Source organism: Phoxinus phoxinus (genome assembly GCF_949152265.1).
Source record: "Phoxinus phoxinus genome assembly, chromosome: 4".
NCBI lineage: Eukaryota > Metazoa > Chordata > Actinopteri > Cypriniformes > Leuciscidae > Phoxinus > Phoxinus phoxinus.
In genome coordinates this window covers 16,194,470-16,218,264 of record NC_136879.1, presented here as the reverse complement: position 1 = coordinate 16,218,264, position 23,795 = coordinate 16,194,470, and the positions used below count along the sequence as shown (strand labels likewise).

The 23,795-nt window shown below is 40.0% G+C and overlaps 1 protein-coding gene across 4 annotated transcripts in view; it reads right to left on the bottom strand.

Annotated features, from left to right (window-relative positions):
- The window catches only part of ece2b (endothelin converting enzyme 2b), a 74,865-nt gene that overhangs the window by 6,076 nt on the left and 44,994 nt on the right, over positions 1-23,795 (bottom strand). For all 4 annotated transcript variants that reach the window (XM_079611297.1, XM_079611300.1, XM_079611298.1 and 1 more), the window contains 13 exons: positions 12,085-12,209; positions 8,828-8,974; positions 8,647-8,709; positions 8,354-8,542; positions 4,692-4,834; positions 4,302-4,416; positions 3,447-3,557; positions 3,169-3,267; positions 2,937-3,014; positions 1,696-1,799; positions 1,510-1,620; positions 1,355-1,422; positions 149-339 (listed from right to left, as the gene is read on the bottom strand). In XM_079611297.1, coding sequence (XP_079467423.1) covers positions 149-339; positions 1,355-1,422; positions 1,510-1,620; positions 1,696-1,799; positions 2,937-3,014; positions 3,169-3,267; positions 3,447-3,557; positions 4,302-4,416; positions 4,692-4,834; positions 8,354-8,542; positions 8,647-8,709; positions 8,828-8,974; positions 12,085-12,209 — 1,544 coding nt within the window. The remainder of the gene's footprint in view (positions 1-148; positions 340-1,354; positions 1,423-1,509; positions 1,621-1,695; positions 1,800-2,936; positions 3,015-3,168; positions 3,268-3,446; positions 3,558-4,301; positions 4,417-4,691; positions 4,835-8,353; positions 8,543-8,646; positions 8,710-8,827; positions 8,975-12,084; positions 12,210-23,795) is intronic.

Sequence of the window (23,795 nt, the reverse complement as noted above, 5' to 3'; positions counted from 1 at the left end):
GTAATTAAATGACAGAAAATAAGAGTAGTGCCTTACTTTACCGTAATTAAATGACAGAAAATAAGAGTAGTGCCTTACTTTACCGTAATTAAATGACAGTAATTAATGACTTAGTAATGCACTACACCTAAAACTGAATGTGACCTACGTGATAGGCCGCTTTCAGACCCCCGTTGTCTGCTATGTTTTCTCCCAGCGTCTGTTTTCCATTAATGTGCTCTCCGTTGATGGTGTACTGGGTGTACTGATCGACCATACACTCGGTGCGGTTCTTAAACGCCTCCACCGAGGAGTTCTGCCACCACGGCCGAAGGTTTCCATCTTTGTCGTACTCTCTGCCTGTGTAATACAATTAAAGGGTTTTATGATGACATATATTGCATTTTATTGATGCACTATAAAAAAATGCATCGCAACTTTAAGAGCTCAATCCTTGAAATTAAGCCACAAAAATGTTCTGTAAACATGCATGGATTTTCATTTGCGTTTTGTTAATCTGACTAATACAATTAAATACAATTTAAATACAATTAAATACAATTTAAATACAATTAAATACAATTTAAATACAATTAAATACAATTTAAATACAATTAAATACAATTTTGCCGGCTTTGCAAAGTATTTATGAAATAAAAGGTCACTTAAGTGTCCTTAAAGAGAGCACACTTAAGTACATTTTTAAAAAGTCCACTTTGGAATAATGTCAAATTGAAGGTTTTGCTGTAAAATGCATTTTAAATCATTGTTTTAATCATTTTTTGTCATGCTTTAAAGTGCACTAAGTTTGATGTGTTGACTAACATACTAAAGCACATGTAAAATACTTAACTGATGTGTTACTCAACTTAACATTTAAAGTTAATGTATTTAAATCTCTTTTTAATGATGAAGTTTAAGATGTATGACATACAAGTTTCAATACTGCTTGTCAGTACATATATGCAACTACATTTCAAAGACAATAGAAGTAATTAAGAAATTACTTATAAAGATTAACTTAAGTCATATTTAAGTGGGTCAAAAAGCACTCGAAAGTTCAGCTAATTACATTTAATACATATTTAATTTATTTGATATTAACATGCAACTAAGTGTCCAACGTCATTATATTCAGGTCAGACTTAAGCAGGCCTATATTCTATTAAAATATATAATTTCCATAATAAATGCTCTTTTTTTAAAAGTATGCTAAAGTGTACTTCTTTAAAAAGGACAATCACAAAAAAAATGTCAGTTTAATTCTAAGGGCCAAAGAGAACATTGAGAATTTATTTTTAAAAATCTTTACTAATAATATTTTTGGCCATCAGGGAAAGACATAAATATATGATATGATCCCCAGTGTACTAACCTTGGTCATCAAATGCATGCGTTAACTCATGTCCCATGACCACTCCTATACCACCAAAGTTTAAAGCTCTGTGAAACACACCAAAACATCATAGTTATAAACTCAGGAGTTTGTTTTTTAGCGACATGCTAACAATTTCAGCCGCGTCTGCTCACTTGGGGTGATCGTGGGCGTAGAACGGGGCCTGTAAGATGCCAGCGGGGAAGACGATGCCATTCTTGGTTGGCATGTAGTAAGCGTTGACCGTGGGTGGAGTCATACTCCATCTACAGATGCAAAGACAGCGCAATCACAAACCAGCCTCGCTTCTCTCTTACTGTATCACACACTGTTAAACTCACTGGTCTCGGTTCGGAGGCTTGCGGAGCTGGTCTGCCATCACTCGTGCTGAGAAGTTATAGAAGTTGATCATATTCTGGAAGAAGTTGTCTTCTGTAACCTCGTACTACAAGAAAAAACATCACATTACCTGTTAGCTGGGATATTTTCACTATTATTCAAATAAATAAAGAACTTAATAAATAAATCAGCATGTAATATAATATAATATGTAAGGGATAATGTATAAATCATGGATAATTTATAAATCAATAAAATGGATAACCGCCTCTATCTACATTATCCCGCTTATTACATTGCTACCCACCAAATAAATCAATAATTCGACACAAAATATTGATTTAAAAACGAGTTCATTGAGATAAAAACTATTGTATTGCTTCCGCTAAAGAACACCGTGTCCATGGCAACGCTCTGTTTTCAAGGCAACGGTGGGTTATCCTTAGCAGCATTCTACATTAGAATTCAACCAAGTCATATAATATAATATAATATAATATAATATAATATAATATAATATAATATAATATAATATAATATAATATAATATAATATAACCCTCTACGATTTAAAAGGGTCGGTAAGATTTTGTTGTTTTTGAATGTCTGATTCTCACCAAAGCTGCATTTATCAGAAAACACAATAACAACAGTAATATTGTGATCAAAGTTATACAATTTAAAGTACCTGTGTTCTATTTTAATATATTTTAAAATGTAATTTATTCTTGTGAATTTTCAGCATCATAACACATGATCCTTCAGAAATCATTCTAAATATGATGATTCAAGAAACATTTCGGATTATTATTGATGCTGAAAACAGTTGTCCTGTTTGTATTTTATTTTATTGTTTTTGTCAGACACATTTTTACAGATTCTCTGATGTTTTAAGAACAGAAAGTTCAAAAGAACATAATTATTATTATTATTATTATTTTTTACATAATGTAAATGTTTTACTGACATTTTTTATCAATTTAATGCATCCTTGCTGAATTAAGTATAAATTTGTTTTATATACTTTTGAATGGTAGTGCAAATAGATTAAATAAAATGTATTATCTATCCACAATTACTAATTTAATGAAAAATACGAACGATTTCTAATATTTAAATAATTGAAGTGTCATTCAATCAATATGAACCGCTATATTTTTACATTGAAGCACAAGACAACGCTAAACCTGAGACGCATTGCAAATCATTTGAACCTGGAAATAAAGTTTTAGGATCTGACTCACCCCATCATACACATCATCAAGCTCTTTGGAGTCCAGAATGAAGTCTGGAAATCCGATCATGTCGTAGATGGCATCCGCCTAGAGCCAGAAAACACACTTTATCCTGATTTCTTGACACGCAATGCAAAGTGTTTACAGTTAAGCTGTTTTTGCCGTCCTGAATCCCAGACAAATCCGCAAGTTTGGGTTATCCAGTCATGCTGCTGTCTCTGTCATTCTCGTTCCCTCTCACCTTGTCCTTGGCAGCCTGTCGGGTTTGTTCATCCATCCAGTTCAGATCATCCAGCGCGTTTTTGAAAGCCGAGCGGATTTCATTGATCATTCCCTCCGCCTGCGTTTTGACAGAAAAGATGAGGTTGTGAACCGTATAATTCACATTGCTGCCACATGATGGCAAACATGCATCACCGATGAGACTCTAAACTACACACGAGGACATAAACGTGCATTGTCAAATACGTGTACAGTGGGTTTTAGTCTTACGGTGACAAATGCCTTTGAGGAACTCACTATTTCTTTGCTCTGTTTGTCGAAGGTGGCTTTGACGAAAAGAGCTCCCAATGCAAAACCAAGAGTGTCATCTGTGTTCCCAATACACGTCTGCCAGCGTGGGGTGCAGGACTGAACAAAAAAACACACATATTGACAAATTACATACGCATGAACTAATCTGGCAAACCTGAAACAAAGAGTCATAAAATCACAAAATGGGGACCAGATTTCCGATGTCATTGTGTCAATATAAAACACGCTCCAACTAAACAACAACGCATCTCTATATCATCTTTCTTCAATCATACTTTTACAACGTTGTCAAATCGATCATTGTTCACAATCACATATTTGTAATGTTGTTTTTAATCCATACAATGTATGTGAATGGGAGTGGGGCTGTTGAGCTCTAAAAATAAAAAAAAAACGTATTATAAAAGTAGTCCATATGACACTAGATAGCACATTTCAAGTCTTCTGAATCCATATGATTGCTAAGCATGAAGAACACACTGAATGTTTGACACATCAAGTTTGAATATGGGCAAATTCAAATGATATTTGAGAGGTGTGACTAAAATTTTCACCTTCACATAAAGCTTATCATATGACTTCACAAGATCTGTAATATTGTAAGGCATGTACACCTATTTTTTTTGGTATTGTGAATACTTTTTTTGTAATTTTCCATGTTTGACAATCCCAGTCCCCATTCACTTCCATTACATGGAGAAGAAGAAAGAAAAAAAAAGTATTCCATGAAACATTTGGGATTGGAACAACATGAAGGCGAGTAAAAAACTGAAAACCAAATGAACACTTTTGGGTGAACTATTTCTTTAATTCATCCATACACACCCCAACTACACACACCTTCTTAGTGCCATAGAGGCTCTCCAGGAGCTTATCCTGAGCGTTCTCGAACCGCTGGTCGAGACTGGACGCTCCTTTCTGCACCAGATTCCAGATCATGTAATTATTCAGAAGACTGGAGAAGAAAGAGAAAGAGTGCATCATAATACCTAAAAAAAGGACCATTCCTGCAGGTGTATTCATTTATTTATACAGGTAGAGACAGAGAGAGAGAGTGTTACAGAAGATCTAAGAAGGAATAAATGCATTAATATTCTTAGACGGAGAGGCAGAAGAGTGAGAGAGAGAGAGAGACGACTGTTATTAGTACTGAATGTCCTGATACACAATCTAAACAGACGCTCTCAGAGGGGACGTCCTCCTCCTGAACTCTATAGTTGAAAGCCGTACCTGCGGTCGGTCTTGTTGATGAGCTCCGAAACTTGTTGCATGTATTCCTTGGCGTAGACCACCACCGGCTCCGTGTCGTTCAACTCCAGCGGGGAAAGGACCGAGTTCAGATAATCCAACCAATCAACTGCCGGAGCCAACCCCTGTGACCGAAAACAAATGTCATAATGTCATCAGTGAACTACTTCCTCATTCATTTCAGTCTAATGCAATGTTAAGAGTTTAAATCACGTTAAGAACTGCGAAAAAAAGAAGAGCAATCACTGCCCTTGACCACCGCTGACACTTATTGGTGTGGTCGCTGCGTTACGCGACAGCAAAAGTTTTCAGTTACGAAATGCAGCACAATTATGGAACTTGTCTCCATTGAGAATTAAAAAATATATATTACTTTATATTTCATAATTACAAATTTAAATGTCGCAATATTACTTTATATCTCACAATATGGCTTTATATATTAATGTTAGTTTATATCTCACAATTGTGACTTTATATTTCGCAATGTGACTATTTATTGTAAATGCGGCTTTATAACTCACAATGTGACTTTAAATCTCATAACTACTGTATATTTCACAACTGTGACTTTAAATTTCGCAATGTGACTATTTATTGCAAATGCGGCTTTATAACTCGCGGCTAATACAACGTGACTTTAAATCTCATAAATTGGACTTTAAATCTCACAATGTGACTCTCTATATCTTTCTATAGCAATTGTAATTGTCACTTCATATCTAACAATTGCGATTTTTTTGTAAATGCGGCTATATAATTCACAACGTGAGTTTATATCTTGCCGTGTCACTTTAACAATCTTAAAATTGTGATTGTAGCACACAATGTGACTTTATATATTGCAATTACGAATTTCTCATAATTGTCCCTTTATATCTCACATCTGTGACTTTGTCTCATAATGTGATTTAATATTTTGCAACGACAACTTTATTTCCTGTAATTGCCACTTTATATCTGACAATAACATCTTAATATCTCACTAGGTGATATTATATCACACAATCTGACATTATTTTGTCACTCGCAAATATTTTACTCTACAGTAATAGGGGTTGCTGAATATTATTCAGCTGTTCATATCTCAACATAACATAGCCATCATCAAGTGGTGATGCACTTTAATGAAACCTTTTGTAGGCCACTGCAACATGGAGAGTTACATTTAATTATGACCAATTTCCATTTTTCCATAACCTTGGCAGTGAAAGCTTTGCTCGTCTCAGTGTTTTCCCTTAATGATTTCTCTTTCAGCCACGAAAAGGACACAGAATGCGTGTTCGTATTCGCTCTCACACAAAATGCTCAAATAATCAGCAGGCTAGAGTCAATAACTTGCATGTTTGCATTCCTGAAACCTAGATGCAATTCTAGCCGCTCTGCCCTTGGGTGTAATAAAACAAAGACCTCCATCGTAAACACACAGCTGAAAGCCCCCATCTACCCTCATTCCCCACATAGCCTTCATCTGTACTGTGGATTTCTGGCAGATCAAAACAAATGAGGTGACTAAAATTGACTATTTTCCCTCTCTCGTATGGTTTGAGAAGCTGTGTTTTTTTTCTTTTATAAACTCAAAAACAAGCGAACCCTTGAGGTTGCTCGGCATAAAGACATGCAAAATAAGAAGTGACAGTTGCAAGCTTTGTCTAATGAGGTAAAATACAATTAAATTCAGAAATGCCCTTAAAAAGTTTTTTTTTTTTTTTCGGTTACATGCGAAATATGAAGTGACTGTTGCAAGCTTTGCCTAATGAGGTAAAATATAATTAAATTCAGAAATGCCCTTAAAAAGTATGTTTTTTTTCTGTTAAAACAAGGGCTGTCAAACTCAAAATGTTAAAATATAATAATAATTAAACATGGTTCATGCAGTTAAATTAACATAAGTATTTTAATTTGACCATATAAATGATTCGTTCTGTTCTGTATGAGTTCCACAAACTGATTAGAACCTTTGGGTCTGATTGGAACTGATCACAGATATATCTTAATACCATCTAGTTCCTAGTAAATCAACTGTTAATCAGTAAATGATGGAAAAAATCCATTTATGAAAAATCATTTAGGTTCTCAGGATGCTCGGATATCAGAAACATGAACAGAACAACCAACAATAATGAGACCAAATACTAACTGTAAACAGGCTCAATATATACTAACTCGAACCGATGAAAGAAACGAGAAACGGGTGTGGACCATTAATCAAACAATGAATAACCATGGAAACAAATGACAACAATGGAAACGGAACAGGAAGTGAAGCAAAACCAACAGAGAACCAATAAACAACTCAAACTACACTCAAACTCAGACATAACTGTCAAGTTTAGTTAGTTTCATTGTGTTTTAGTTTGATCTTGTTCTGTTCCTGTTTGACTGTGTTCGCTGTCATTGTTACTAATTTGAGTTTCTCACCTGTTCTCTGTTCTGTTGATTACTCGCTGTGTATTTAAGCCGTCTGTTCTCGCCGTTCTTGGTTTGGTATCGTCGTTGTATTACGTGGTTGTGTTTAATGCTTATTCCTGCGATTCCCTACATGTTCCCTGTTGGATTTTGTGATCAAAGACTGTTTGGTTGTATTCTCTATCATTGTGCGATTATTGCAACAAGCTCCTGACAATAACGTGATTAAATGTGACAGTTCCAGCGCATTTTGATGCAGTTTAAGAAAATAAATAAATAATATATATATAGGCTATGTATGTAATTTATTTATTTTTCTGTGAGAGCTAGTAAAGAGCACTTCTGTAAATTTGTGTTACCCACACAAATTTCAGAACCTAAATATTACACATTTTATGTTATATAGTTTTCTTTCCTTAAAAACAGCCCAGCATGTTAAGTCAAACACAATAATCCTCCAGGGTGTCACCACACATCTGAGCTCCACGGCTGCCAGAGACGTTTTCTCCTCGCATTCAAGAGAATAGTGACATGAATATATAATGTATTGGTCTTCAGCTTTAAGGCAGGGGAATGAAGAACTGCTGGTAATTTTGCACACTCTTGCTTGAGATGGTTCTCTTACAAATTTCGTACACGGAGATACAAAAAAGTACTACACATGTACATTTATATAATCAACTAGACATCATTTGTAAAACAAGTATATATAATTATTATTTTAGAATCCAAGTATAATAACCATAATCATTAAATAATATTAACAACAGCAATAATAATAATGATAATTGAAAAATTATTTGTTACAAAAACCTTTTTGAAAAGATTGGAATTATTCCCTTTATACTGACAGCAGACATAATTTAATCAGTAAGCGATCAACCGTCATGCTCACCCCTCCACCTCACTACTTCACTGTACAGTTGCTCAGCAACTGTTTCCACAGAAATCACAGGAGCCTTCATAAAACAAAAGTTTCAACGCAGGTGCTCAAAGAAAAAAATCGTAATAATTAAATGATGGGGAAAAAAGCCAGAAGACACAAAAAGGAATGAATATTTATGCACAGAAGGATTAAATATATGGTGTTCCGTTGAGCCAGATACTGTATATGAGACAGAGACACACAGACAGAGATACACAGATAGACAACACACTTTCATCTGTTCACCGCACTACAACACAAACCCTCATATCTATTGTCTAACTAAACCCTTGTGAACCCGCACACGCACCTGGAGTTCAGCTATCGTTATCTTGTGGTAGATCTTTTCCTCGTCTCGCCGTTCGTCCTGAGGAACCGTGATGTTAGCCAGTGCTGTCTCGAAGTCCAGAATTTGCTGCATCTGACCCCGAGTGGAATTCTTGTCTCCTCCCAACAACAATCCCAACTCTATCATGTAATCCAGATAAGCCTTCAACACCTAAACCCAGATCAGTGGCAGGCTATTAGACATGAACTAAAAGCTACTTTAAATATTACAAAATGTCTTTAAATATTGATACTTTAAGTTCAGCTTCATGATACCTTCTCATTCGTTTTATTGAGGTAATAATCTCGGGATGGGAGGAAGAGTCCTGATTGGTCAGCCTGGAGAAAGTTTACACAGGTGAGCAAACACCACAGGTGTGAAAAATATAGCAAATACAATAAAACAAACATGGAACAAAAACTTTCAAACAGCAGATGTTCATTAAAACCAATGTACCTGAATGACATTACTGTTAGAGTTTTTAGGGTCCACGCTGACACCGACAGTGAAGAAGGGCTGAGCTCTGTAAGGTCCAGAAACTATCTTTAAAACGTCCAGAAAATTGTCTTTATCCCAGGACTCTGTGATGTTCCAGCCTCCTATCTACACACATACAAACACAAAGAAAAGGAAAAACATCAGTTTCTAGCAAAAAGACTGAGGTGGTCCTACTGCAGGAATCAAAAGTGACCCTATTTACTATCTTTTACTATATTCATCATCTTTTTTTTTGGATAAATGTGTTCGCCAAATGTATGAATTTAACCAAGAAAAAAAATCCCAGAAATTTTAAATGTGGGGGCAAGAAATTTTCTATTTTATCTATTTATTATCATATATAATTTAATATTTAATATAATTTAACATATTTCATTTATGTTTCATATTGAGAAATGTAAAGAATGTGAAGAAAACACAACAATTCCAAAATTGAATTAAAATTCACATATTGTAAGGCGCTTAGGTTGGGGACACTGAGCAGTGAAAGTGACATGTAAAGGTCAAGTATGGTAACCCATACTTGGAATTTGTCCACTGCATTTAACCAATCCAAGTTAGTGCACACACATTAGGAGTAGTGTACACACACTGCAAACCATGGACACACACCCAGAGCAGTAGGCAGATATTTTTGCTGTGGCGCCCTTGGAGCAATTGGGGGTTAGGTGCCTTGCTCAAGGGCACCTCGGTCATTTCCTGCCGGTATTGAGAATCGAACCCGCAACCTTTTGGTTACCAGTCCAGGCATAAGGGATGACCACTGGAGCCAGGCCGGAGCAGACAACATGAAGAGAGCAGGGATGAGACGACGGCAGCAGAACCCAGGGTGGAACCCCAGCAGGAAGACGTAAGCCCACAGCGGAGTTAAGGGAGAGATGAGCCATGGTGGAGGCTTGGCAGGCAGAACCAGGGGGACAACTGACTGAGATGAGGCTGATGGCGGTGGAGACCCAGACAGAGACGAAGAGACTGGGTGACACAGAAGGTCCTGAAGACCAAGGCAGCGCTGTCGGGGCAAACAGCCAAGGCAAAGCCAGGGTGCCGGCATACTGAGGTGGAGCCGGAGGGAAGGTCAAAGACGAAGGCCCGTATATCCATGGCAATGGTAGAGCGACGACTGACCAAGGCTGATGCGGAGGGACGAGGAAGCCCGGTGGAGCTGTAGGGACGATGGTCCCAGGTGGAGCCGAGGGGGCGAGGAGCCACGGTGGAGCCGGCAGGTCGACAGGCCGAGGTGAAGTGACGGGCTTGGAGGTTCTAGGCGGAGCAAACGAGTCGACAGTCCAGGGTTAAACATATGAACTATCAGTCCAAGGCAAGACCATGATGCAATGAGCAGAGGCAGTGAAGACAGGGCAGAAGGACTGGGCAGAAGTTTAATAAACAGTCTCTCTGGCCTAAACTGGACACAGTCTAAGAACAGCCTCCTTGGCCAAAGCAGAACAGACAGACACCTCAGGAACAGGCAGAGGAGGTTTGGAGCGGGAGGCAGGGAGGGAAAGTTAAAGACATCAATTACTCAGTTCTGAGAGACAAAACAGGCTCGATGCAAGATGGCAAAACAGGCTGCTAACAATTGTGCTCTCCTCCAAATCAATCAGGGGCTCAGAGTTCACCGCATCCACATACACCTTTGCTGACGGGACAGGTCTCCACACCATCCCATCATATTCCACCAGTATTCCTCTTTGTTACGGACAATGTTGCCAGCTCACGCACCTGATCAGACACGTTCGGCTCGGGCTCCAGGGTAATATATGGCTCAGGCATTGGCTCTGACATCGCGGCAGGCTCGGTTATCGCCCTTTGAGACGGTGACGGCGGCTGGCAAAAAGTGCTCAACGTAGGCGGTTGCATTATGATGCATATTTTATTAGCTGAGAAAATAATGCAATAAACGACTGATTTCATAAGTAACAACTAGGACTGCTGAATTCTCTCCACAATTGACTGCAAATTATCATTCAGATTTCTTTTTTCATTCTGATATGGAAAGCCCAAGTTCCAACTCACATTAATTTTCTTGTTGAAATATGTCACATTACAGAAGTAAAATACTGCACATGCCATTTCATGTTGATTTTAAAATGTTAAGATCAAAGGTATTCTGTTCTGGAAGAGTGAAAAAAGACAAAAACTTGAAGTGCAGGATTCGGGCTGACACCTAATATCAAAGCCAATTAAATCTCTCACCTCTGAGATTAAAACTATTCTCGGCTCTCTTCAACACTATACGCTCTTTCACTGTGATCCCAAAGACACAGGATGACAAAAAGAGTGACAGATTGAGAGAAAGACATAAGAGAAGGGTAGCATTTGTAAAAGTGTGTTCAAAAGGCAGCTCATCAGAGCCAGTGTAAATTCTTCGTCTTCCATCTTCCCAGCCGTATCTCTTTTAAACCTTAGGTGTGTGGGGAGGGGTATAAATTAAGTAGATGAGGTGCCGTTTGACATAACTTCTTTGTGTATGTTACATGGATTAATCTTTCAGGTCTGTGCTGAGGGTTAGTTTCAGAGCTTTCTTCTTCAAAATGGCTGATTCAGAGAGATAGAAGTGCATGAAAACATCTTTCACTGAAGGATGTCTACATAATTTCAAGGCTCGCTGATTTTAAACCAAGAGGAATTGATAGCCATTTGAGACAAGTTATCTTGCTCAGTTCAAATAAAGGATATGCACAGAAAACTAATCAAAAAAATAAATCAGGCATCAAATTAAATCAAAGGTCATTCTACAAAATTGGTATTTTTGTGTCCCTAATTAATATACATAAAAATTACTACAAATAAATAGCTGACACCAACTTTTCCTGTGTTGAAAAAAATCTAATGACTTATTTTATTTTCATTGATTTCAAAATAATTCTTCTTTTTCTTCACAAGGATACCTTTGTGCCTCCTCACCCCTGTGTTTTGCTTAAATATGCACAATTGCATTATATATGCTTTATTAGAATAGTGGAACCATAAAATCATCATCATCCTGATTTCTGCATCTCTGTAAGGACAAATAAAGTTATCCTCTTTGTATCAGTTGGTTTTACAGTTTAAAGGATGTTACCATGATTTTGTATAGTAAACAATTCACAATTGGATATAAACATTTGCATTAGCTTTACTTTAAAGAAACCTTCTTGAAATGGAACGGGTTCCCAATTCCCGTTTACACTGTTTCCCCTCCACACCAGAGCGGGCGCCACAGAAACACTTACCTTTGCAATCAAGTCGATGAGTGGTTGGGCTCCGAGCTCTTCTATTCGTGGTTCATTGAGACAGGAAAGATAGTAGGACTGCGTCTTTCTCTCTGCCTCACTGCTTGAATTAAAGGTGCCATTTTCTACAGGAACACATAAGAAATTGCATTTGAGTTAAAAAAATCATATCACCAAAAGATGAAAACTGTCATCCTTTACTCACCCTAGTGTTATTCCAAACGTTATATCCAAATTTCTTTCTTCCATCTAATACAAAACAATACATTTTCAAGCTGCTCTTTAACTTAAAGCAAAATATAAGGTATAGGCCAAGGTATAGATATAGGCTTTATTTGTATTTATATATTTTACTTTTTCGAGCTCTACCTTATGCTTTCATCCAAAAAAAATGTGTAATTACTCCTTTTGTGTTTGGAACAACATTGGGTGACTAAAAGTGTGACTAAAACATGACCATTTTCATTTTTAGGGGAAATATTCTTTTAGAGCTTGATGCTAAGGCAAAATTGTCCCCCACAGAAATAAAAGGACATGAAGGACAAGAGACAGGAACGTCACATAGTTAAGGGGGAAGCTTGGAGCGCCCCATCACTAGGGTAAACAAACATGACAGCAGAGAGAACAAGTTGTGCGGGGTCACTGCACAGGGTCATGAAACAGCCATCTGAGTTTCTCCAGCTGCCTGACAAGCTGACAAGACGGTGCCCTCTGATTGGCTCCCGTCATGTTGCATGTAATGATGGTAAGTAAGCAGAAGCAATGCAGTGGAGATAAACTGAGTCAGAACTGGAAGAACTGCAAAAAGGGTCCTTTCATCCATCTTTTTTAATGTCACGTCCATGACAGCTGCCCTCGCACAACAAAACGTGACAAAAAAAATGGCATTGGTGAGCCAAACAACCAGGGTGGTTTTCATCCTCAATAACCTCTGCCATCAGTCGCAGTCAAAACACTGTGTGCCGCAGCTGCCAGCGGGAAGACAAGCAGAGGGGAAAAGCACTACCACTGTCATGCTAACTTTATTCAAATGAGAAATGGCAAAATTAAGAGGATAAATCCAGGACAGGTGATTGGCAGTGCTGGGTGCAAATTGGACTGGGTGCAAATTGAAACAACCAGTGAGGGCCAACCTATAAGTAAGCCATGCAGGTTGTCTTCCTGAAGAGTGTAAACAAATAGGGTAATTGGAAAATCGTTTGCAAAATTAAAAAACGTACATACATACAATTAACTGCAGTTCCCTTTTGAAAGGGAACTCACGCTTCGTCCCCTATGGGTCGCTATGGGTGGAATGCCTCTGGCATTACCGGTGTCTGAAGAACACGACAGTGAACTTTACATTGGCAGACGAAAGCCTATGACGTCATCACCAGTGCGACTGTGAGATAAAAGGGCACCTGTGAAATATGTCATCCTCTTTCTTGTCTTCAGGATACCTGTTTGTTTGAACGTGTGTCTAAACAAGGCGATTATGGCAACTGGTCTTTCAAGTCTTTCAGGCAGTGTGTGCATCCATGTCAGTGTGACACAGAATGACACAAACAAAATGTGCGTCATTCGCATGGGCGAGAAGCATGCACGCTTAGTCCTCGGGGGGCTGTTAGCCTGCATTGTGAGCGCCTTTCTATGAAGAAACTTCGCTATCGTCTTTCCTTTATCTTGAGGGAATCGGGACAGCCATCTGTGCTAAGCGGTTCAGAACCTTCTGCAGCTGAGACGAGTAGGAAACTGAGGTTGTGGGGCTCGCAGATGGAGCTTGCGGATGAATTTGAGAAAAGTATGAATATTTTTAATTCATCCAAGCCTCCGATTGAAGAGACGCTGGCTAGCTATCTCTCGGTGGGCCAGGCATCCGCATTGAAGGCTCCGACTCTGCCTACTAAAGCATTGCATGTCACCTCGCATCTTAATGGCAAAGCATATGCGGCAGCAGGTCAGGCCGGTGCGACACTACACACTATGGCAGTGCTGCAAGCCTACCAGGACGACCTGCTGAAGGACCTAGACCAGGGCTTCCTCTCGCTGTAGAGAGTTATCTGTTTGAGGCTTCCGCTCCCTTGAGTCTGCTGAGTTGGTAGGCTCTCTGTCTGCCTCCTTGGCAACTAGCTCCTAGAGCTAGACTAAGTTAGCTAAGTGGTTAGGCCTCCTCTCGCCAGATAAAGTTATATTCTTCGAGGCCTCTGCTCTCATGAGCTCCGCTGGGATAGCAAGTTGTTGGATCTCTGTGATTCTCCTAGTAAAGCTGTCCTGAGCGTGGAACGTAGGTCTCCTCTCGATTTGTCTTACTTCGTCCTCCGTTCCTAGAGCTTGGCTAGATGATAGGGTAGTATACCAGGTTGTTAGGCTCTCTGGGAGCCTCCCTGGCTACTACTACTCCCTGCCGCCTGCCAATGTCAAGTTCATTGTCGTGTTTAGATTCATGCTATTCTCAGGGAACCATGGTTACATGCAGAACCTGAGACGTTTCCAGTTGTATTGAACATTATTGGCACCAACAACTTTTATTATTTTTCACACAAGTTACAATTACAGGGTCAGTTTATCATTTCACACAAATTACGGTTACAGGGTCAGATTATCAATTAATAAAATACTTATTTTGTGCAGTTCCTTGCACAATACTGTTGTGACCTCACAACCCTTTAACCATACTGCAATATTTGTAAACTAATACATCTTGATGTTTGCATCACACCGCCAGCTCCATATGTATCCACCTTTTTCCTGAGTAAATTATGTGCACAGCCATGATGGTTTCTAACTTCCGTTTGTATGCTGTCCTGTTCTCATCTCTATAGGAAACCATTGTTAAAACGGGGTAAAACGAGAGACTAAATTAATTAAACTGAAACTTTTTGAAGATTACAACAAATAAAAATAAGTGCAGTGCTAATCTGTGCTATTGTTGGCTGCCACAGCAACAGCAATACACTAACAAAAAATCCTAGAAAATAGTTTTGAGCACCAGCAAATCTGAAAAGAATGTCCGTGTATGGTGCCGTATGCCTTGCATTTTATGCCAAAGACTGACAAGAGAAGACTGTGGTATCTGACAGGAATTCTAAATCAATGAAGCACACGAGACAGGAACATCAAACTTCATCCATCTTATTTATTCTTCAGTTCTCAGAATCAGAATCATCAGAATCAGAAAGAGCTTTATTGCCAAGTGTGCTTGCACACACAAGGCATTTTTCTTGGTACTGAAGCTTCCAGTGCACATATACATATACAAATATAAATATAACAAGAAACATTGTAATAAAAATTCTAAGAATAAAAATATAAATATAAAAATATGAAACAAATATAAAAGTATAAGGTCACAGTTGGGTTTAGTCAGAATAAACATTTAATAATAATAATTCATTAATAACGTTTTTCTCTGCACTCAAAGCGCTTTACATAGAAGGGGGAATCTCCTCAACCAACACCAATGTGCAGCATCCACTTGGATGATGCAACGGCAGCCATATTGCGCCAGAACGCCTACCACCAGCTTATTGGTGGAGAGGAGACAGAGTGATGAAGCCAATTTGTATATATATATGGGCATGGTTAGGAGGCCATGATGGACAGAGGCCACTGGGAAAATTTGGCCAGGATACCGGTGTTACACCCCTACTCTTTCGAAGTGGAATTTTTTTGTGACCACAGAGAGTCAAGACCTCGGTTTACCGTCTCATCCAAAGGACGGTCCTCTTTGACAGTAGTTTCCCTGTCACTACACTGGGGCGTTATGACCCACACAGACCACAGGGTGAGCACCCCCTGCTGGCCTCACTAACACCTCTTCCAGCAGCAACCTGGTTTTCCCAGAAGGTCTCCCATCCAAGTACTAACCAGACTCAGCCCTGCTTAGCTTCAGTGGGCAACCAGTCTTGGGCTACAGGGTGATATGGCTGCTGGCTGCCGGCATTTACAGATTATGAACATATTTACAGTATTTTAATTGAATAGTATGAATAAATATAAATATCACCTGAGTTTAGAGATATTGCACCAAACAGTGTGAATACACTTGCACTTACAGTATGCCTTGGGAGGTATGTTAACTTTTCAGAAGGGAAATGGCCTGTGGGAAGAAACTGTACCTGTGCCTAGATCTTCTTGTGGCCAGTGATCTGAGTCGCCGTCTTGACGGTAACAGTTCAAACAGGTGGTGTCCAGGGTGAGTGGAGTCTGTGATGATTTTACCTGCTCTCTTCCTCACTCTGGAAGAGTACATTTACATTTACATTTACATTTATTCATTTAGCTGACGCTTTTATCCAAAGCGACTTACAATTGCTATATATCAGAGGTCGCACGCCTCTGGAGCAACTAGGGGTTAAGTGTCTTGCTCAGGGACACATTGGTGTCTCACAGTGGATTCGAACCCGGGTCTCTCACACCAAAGGCATGTGTCTTATCCATTGCGCCACCACCACCCCTGCAACAGGTCCTGGAGGGGTTAGCAGGGGGGCACCAATAAACCAATAATCCTCTCCGCAGTCCGGACTGTCCGTTGTAGTCTCCTGATGTCTGATGTGGTAACTGAACCAGACCAGACAGTGATGAAAGTGCATAAAACAGACTTAATGATGGCTGAGTAGAACTGAATCAGCAGCTCCTGTGGCAGGTTGAACTTCCTCAGATGGTGAAGGAAGTACAGTCTCTGCTGGGCCTTTTTTACAATGGAGTAAATGTGATTGTCCCAATTCAGGTCCTGAGAGATGGTAGTGCCCAGTAACCTGAATGACTCCACTGCTTCCACAGTGCTGTTCATGATGGCGATTGGGGGGAGTGCTGGGCTGTTCCTCCTGAAGTCCACTAACATCTCCACGTTTTTTGAGTGTGTTCAGCTCAAGGTAGTTATAACTGCACCAGACAGCCAACTGTTCAACCTCCAGTCTGTAAGCAGACTCATCCCCGTTTTGGATGAGACCGATGACACTGGTGTTGTTCTCACACATTATGTAACAATACCCTTTTCAAAATAGTAGTCAACAACAATTCATTTCTAAACACAATATTTCCCCCTTTTTTAAAGAACATAATATTACATCAGAGTTAAGTTAGATAGTCCTTTAACCAACTAGGCTTCCAACAATCACGTTTAGGTCTAGTGGCATGAGTGTCTGTGTAGTGAGCCGTGTTCCCAGCCAGAGATGTTGGTGTGCATGGAAATGCAGTGAGATCGGAAGCATTCCATGTCTTTCCATCACTAAGAACCTATGTACCCATCAACAGTCTTTTGTCAACTGTGAGAAGATTGGAAAACTTTCTGTGCTTTCTGTGTATCAGTTCACTTTTTTATTTTGTGTTGCAGCCACGCTACCCTTTGACAAACAGTCGTGTCAGTTGCCGGGTGCACATGAGCAGATGGCAAGATATACAGCCTTGTGCCCATTTGCCTGCCATAAAGTAGCTAAAAGGGTAAAGTAACAGTTGCAGCATGTGGAGTGCTACGGTGCACCTGCAAGTCAGTTACCACAGGTTTCCATGGTTGATGTTGCAGGATGGCAAATTTGGACAGTGTGTTTGAGCATACGGTTGAACCTCTCAACGGCACCATTAGCTGCCGGGTAGTAGAGAGAGGAACAATGGTGACGGATATTCCTTCCTTCCAGAAAAATAGTGAAAGCAGCAGAGGTAAACACTGTTAACAGTAACTATACTCAATGGATTTCCATGGCGGCTGAAGAATGATGACAGAAACGAAACCCCAAAATCCATAGTGACAGTGTGAGTAAAAGAGACCTCAGGCCATTTGCTGTAATAATCCATTAATGGTGTAGCAAACCTGTAGTCGGATGCAGCAGTGTCAAATTGCCCGACTATATCCAAAGCCACTTTCTGCCATGGCAGCGGCACCGGCTGGAGAAGAGCAGGGTGTGGCTTAACAGTTTTGTCATGGAGCTGACACACATGGCTGGAACGGACAGCATCATGAACCTGAACATCCATCCCTGGCCACCAATAGAGGTCACGAAAGCGGTGTTTGGTTCTTACCTCTCCCTGATGTCCTTCGTGCACTATGGAGACAAGCACAGATCGAAAAGCAGCAGGTGCAATCAGCCGTGAGCCTCAAAAGAGGAAGTTGCCCTAAACAGACAGTTCCAGATGCAGTTTATAGTACAGCAACAACTCACTGTCCAGACCCTTGGGTGAAGAAGGTCAACAATGAGAAATCTTTGTACAAAGTTTGGTTAGAACAGGACCAGAAGCACATGCAGCATCAACAACAGAAGGAGAATTACCAAAGTCCTCATCAACATCAGTAGGAGCTGGAGCAACCGCATTATCTGCAGGAGAGCCAGGTAAGGGCAAACGTGACAGATAATCAGCTGGAGCAATTTGAATCGCCTGTGCATGTGATTCATCAGGAAGGAGACCCTCCGTTAAAAGAGTATGACCTAAGAACAACAAGCTGGTTATGGCGAAAACGACACTTGTCTTTATTGAGCTGCAAGCCAGCAGCTTCTAGTCGTTGTAAGATCGCTTGAAGTGCTTTGTCATGCATAGACATGTCACATCCGTGGATGAAATTGTCGTCCAGGTAATTTTCAACACCTCATCTTCTGAAATGCTGCAGGTGCTGAAGCCAATCCAGTTTGTTGTGAGTAATAAAGGCTGTGAGGTCGCGACTGTCCTCAGGGGCACTTTGTAGTAAGCATTAGTTAGGTCGATGGTAGAGAAAACAGTAGAACCTTTTATAGCAGAGAGTAGTTCACCCATGTGTGGCAATGGAAAAGAGTCCACAATCACTGCTTTATTTGGACCTCTGAAGTCAACACACATCCCAATTGTACATGACTGTTTCTGCATAACATGGTCAATGTGCTCTATCACCCCAGCTGCTTGCAAGCAATACAAACAGAGAGATGGCAACGTTTTTGCAGCACAGTTGTGACGTTTCATCCAGCTTTACGCAGTGTATACGTTTTTAGCACATCCAACTCAGTTGACTCAACAACAGTGCACTGAAAGTCTGGCACAGGAGAAGCAGGCACAGGAAGGGCATTAGGAGTCAGGACTTGATTGTTTTCAATCCTCACATGCAGTACAGAGTAGGTATCTCCCCATTAATGGTGTCCCTTTGTCCACAATGAAGCACATAGCAGGAACTGAGTGGTCATGAAGAGGAACGTTCACGGACAAACATCCAACCACCAGAATTTGGTCTTTTAAATACGTTACAAGCCTGGCTGTGGGCTGCGACAGCACAACATTACTGAAATAGTATGCATAAGTGCTGTAGGGTAGGATAGATATGGAAGACCCAGTGTCAACCACCAAATCCACCACACAAGTCTGTGAGTCAGAAGTAGGTATAGTCACTGTGCTTGTAATGCTGGGAGTAAGAGCTGAATATTCCATGTACAGTACAGTAACTTCTGGTAATTCAGTGTTATGGACCTCATGTGTATATTTGATTGCGCTGATCGGCACAGTTTAGCGTAATGTCCAACCTTTTTACACTTCCTGCATGTTGCAGTTGCAGCCAGGCAGTTCGCAGCATTAGCTAAATGTGCCTCCGAGATTAAACACGTGCCAAACACTATAAAACACTTGCCAAATGGACTCTTTGTATTCATGCTGGTTTCAAATGGGTTTTCAAACATTTCAAACAAAGTTTAAATTTAACAACTTAATGTCATGTGGTGTAACCATTAAGTAAAAAGTAATAACATTTGTTCTTACACCATAAAAACATGTAAGTGTATCCTAACCATTATTTTCAGAAAAACTTTATATATATATATATATTTCATTGCTAATTCATATCAATGTTTTGGGGGAGCATCACCAAGTGACAATCAAAACTTTGCCATGTCATATAAAAAGGTCAAATTATTTTAATATTTTATAAGACTTACTGACCTTGTCATACCAGGGTTCTTCTCATGATATCATCTGCTTGTTCACTGCATGCTTCTTGCGCCACATGACTTGGCAGACAACCATTTATGAAAAAATTGCTTCACTGCTTATAGTCATTATAGAAGATGTGTAATTGTATGTATGCATTCCATTTTTTAATGAATTGTATTAAAAAATATGGATCTGGACCAAAAAGTAATCTAATATAATGTTGCAATTTCATTTTGTGTTTCTAGTGGCACAGAAATGCTACACTTTATCTTTAAACATCTCAACCAACCGAACACACAGAGGTGTGAACAAACAGATAAAGGCACACAAATGATGAGTCGCAAACATACATGCAACCACCCACTCTAGAGCACACAATTAATTATGCTTGTCATCGTGATCTTTGATTGGTGCTCTTAGTTGTTGTCATGGTAATACACCTCACACTTCTTTGGAGGAGGAATAATTCACTCTGCTCTTTGTGTTTTTATACACATCTGTGTTGTGCGAAAGAGAGATGGCGTAATTAATCTACAACATGATCGTTCAAGCAAACAATCCCTAAACCACCTCTTACAGTTGTTTCGCATTCCCCTCTATTCTTGCTCATTTTTCTTTTCTGTAGTATTTTCTCCTCCTAACAGCGCAATTACATTAAGGAACAGGAGGCAGGAATATTCAAGTAATAAATTCTCAGGGGAACAGTGGCAGTCCAATTACCGGTCAGCAGGTCTAGTCTAGAGAGAGGACACACGGTGAGAAAGGAATGGGCTTTGGCATGACTCGCTGCTCGTCTAGCAGAATTCAGAGCTGATCTTGTTCTATTTCCAGGTTTTGCTTGTGTTTGATTGTGTTCGCTGGGCAAAAGGTGACCATCAACCAGGCGCATTGGCACAAAGAGCTAATTTGTCTTTTTCAGAGTTTCTCCGTGTGAGGGCAAAGCGTACGCTCACAAACACATAATCTGACTTCACAACTCCCCGTTTTTGTTTTTGTTGAAATAATTTCCCTTTCCAGCACTCAATTTGGTGTATCATCTATCATTTTCATTCTTTCTATTTTAGTCACACAGCTATTGTGTAAATATCTGTGGTAAATATTACTGCAATGTAGAAAAACCTCATGGTTGAAACATTTCTCCCATTACACAGTACACCACACAGTCCATATTTGAATATGCAGATATTATTGCAACATAATAAATATCTGCAAAAACTACAATATAATATATGTAAAAAAGTATTTGTTATTTGTTCATCTTTTATTTAAAATAATTTTTTGCAAAAGCTCTGGAGTGTACACAAGAATTTATTTTATGATTTGGACCAGTAAGTAGTCACCTAGCAACCACACCCTAATACCCTAGTAACACCCTACAAAACACCTTATGCAGGGGACACACTTAACGACTGTAAGGCTGATTATGAATATAATTTGATTCAATACCCAATCATGCCCAATCATGCCCAAATGCGCCGAGTCAGAGACGGTTGCGCTCAGTCTGTGTTTAAAATCTACTCCAGTCGTTGGGATCAGTCTGGAAGTGTGTTCAGTTCAGTCTCAGAATGTTTCAGTGAGTCGGTAAGTGTGTCCCCAGCATTAGCAAACCACCAAGCAATGCTCTAGAAACTATCCATACAACCCTAGCAAACCTCCAGCAACACCCTGGACACCACCCAGAACATCCTGGTAACCACCTAGCAATGCTCTGGTAACCAACCTTGAACACCCTAGTGACAATGTAGAAATACCCAACGCATTCTCATCCTTGGGCGTCATATACTGACGCTTTTGACAAATCGTCTACATCCAACGCACATGGCAGCCTTTAGCGTCAATATGACACGCACAGAGCTTTGTTCGGTTATGGTTGGGTTTAGGTCTGGGGTAGGGTTAGGGTTAGACCGCTAGGAGGCGCCTTCTGGTCCATATCTATCTGCGTCTCATATTGACGCTAAAGGGTGCCATGTGCGTTGGATGTAGACGATTTGTCAAAAGCGTCAGTATATGACGCCTTGGGATGAGATCTGGCTGAAATACCATGGCAACAACCCAGAAGACCCAAGAAACTACTTAGCAATACATTGGGAACCACCTAAAACACCTTAGTAACCACCCAACAACAACCTGCTACGAACTAGAATACCATAGCATACGCTCAGCAACAACCCAGAACACCATGACAACCACCTAGCAATAACCCAGCAACCAAACAGAACATTCCATCAAACCCCACAGCAACCACCTAGCAATTTCCTGGCAACCACCCCTAACCCCATAGCAAACACCTAGCAACGGTCAAAAAATCACCCAGAACACCCTGCCAAACCCTTAGCAACACCCTGGTAACAACCTTAAACTCCCTAGAAACCCATTAGCAACATCCTGGCAGGATCATTTATCATTTTCGCAATACAAAAGCCCTAGAGTGTGATGTCACATACTGTTGCCCATTCTCATAGTGGGGCCATAATAAAATCCAGCGTGAGTTTATCCCACCACTCCTTCTTCTCAACCCTCTCAACCTTTTCATCTTTTCTGCTCCCCCCCCCCCTCCCTCCCTCCCTCCCTCTCTCCCTCTCTCTCTCTCTCTCTCTCTCTCTCTCTCTCTCTCTCTCTCTCTCTCTCTGCAGGGGGCTGCACCAGTTCTCTGCAGGTCATTAGGGAATACTCTTCATTTACTGTTCACTGGAGCGCTGTGTTCACTGGCCCAATCACATACACCACAAAGAACCACAAAAGATGCATCAAATATCTAAGAGTAATTTGAGATCAGAAATATGTTCATGTAAGGCGAGTGTTATTAAATATGCAGAAGGGTGAGAGGGTGCCTGTGGGTGTGATGCAACATGCAGTGTCAATGTGATGGAGTGTCATCAGAGCAAAACGGCTACAGGGACCCCAGTGTGAGAGCGCATTCATTAGACAGAGAGAGAGAGAGAGCTTGATCACAGCCAGTGCATTACAACAGGTTATTAAATAGTCTGATAGACCAACAATTAGAGAGAGGGATGGAGCAATGCGTTTAAACACAAAAGAAATTACATTAGCATTCCTGTGCAGAACTCTAGAGCTTGCAAGGCAGCAAATAAGTAAACCCGAGAGTTCAATAAACAGTTTTTTGAAAAATGAAAAGTTGCATTCAGATATACATAGTGGGAATTAGAGGGAGAGAGAGATTGATGCGATTCCCAAAATATGGCTGGCTTTCCATTAATTAGTGTTCAACATCAATACTGCTATTTATCATACTTAGAGTTAGAATTAGGTTTGTACAATTCAGTTTGTAACATGTGCTTAGCCTATGTAAAGTTACATGGCTTGAGGAGAGGTGCTCTTACTTTTCTAAAGGCCCCCACTCACTACAAGATAATCGGGACGATTTTAGGCCCAATTCACCCGATCCGACAATCCTAGGTGAAGTGCCGATTATCTTGATGGTTCTATCAGATTTTCCTGTGGTGTGAGGTGTGTGAAGGGTGATTGAATCTGCTAGGAAGAATGCCGTGGCCGCACCGATCTTAAATCAGAAATATTCAACATAATCAGAAATCCTGTTGTGTGGAGGGAACCGGAGGACAAATGCGCACACACTCTGTGGATTATCACGTGGAATGAAACGATAGCAAATCAGAAAGCGAGCTGACTTAAGATAGAAGCATAACACAACTTCATTTAAAGCTACAATATGTACTTTTTTTTCGCCACTAGGGGTCGCTAACCTCTTACAAAGGCGTACGTTGATAAGCAAAATTCCATTGGAATTATGGAACTTGTCGTCAAGCTGATGGATCTAATCATGTTTATGGATGAGTGAATACATTGATGTTTTTAACATGACTGTGGTTGTA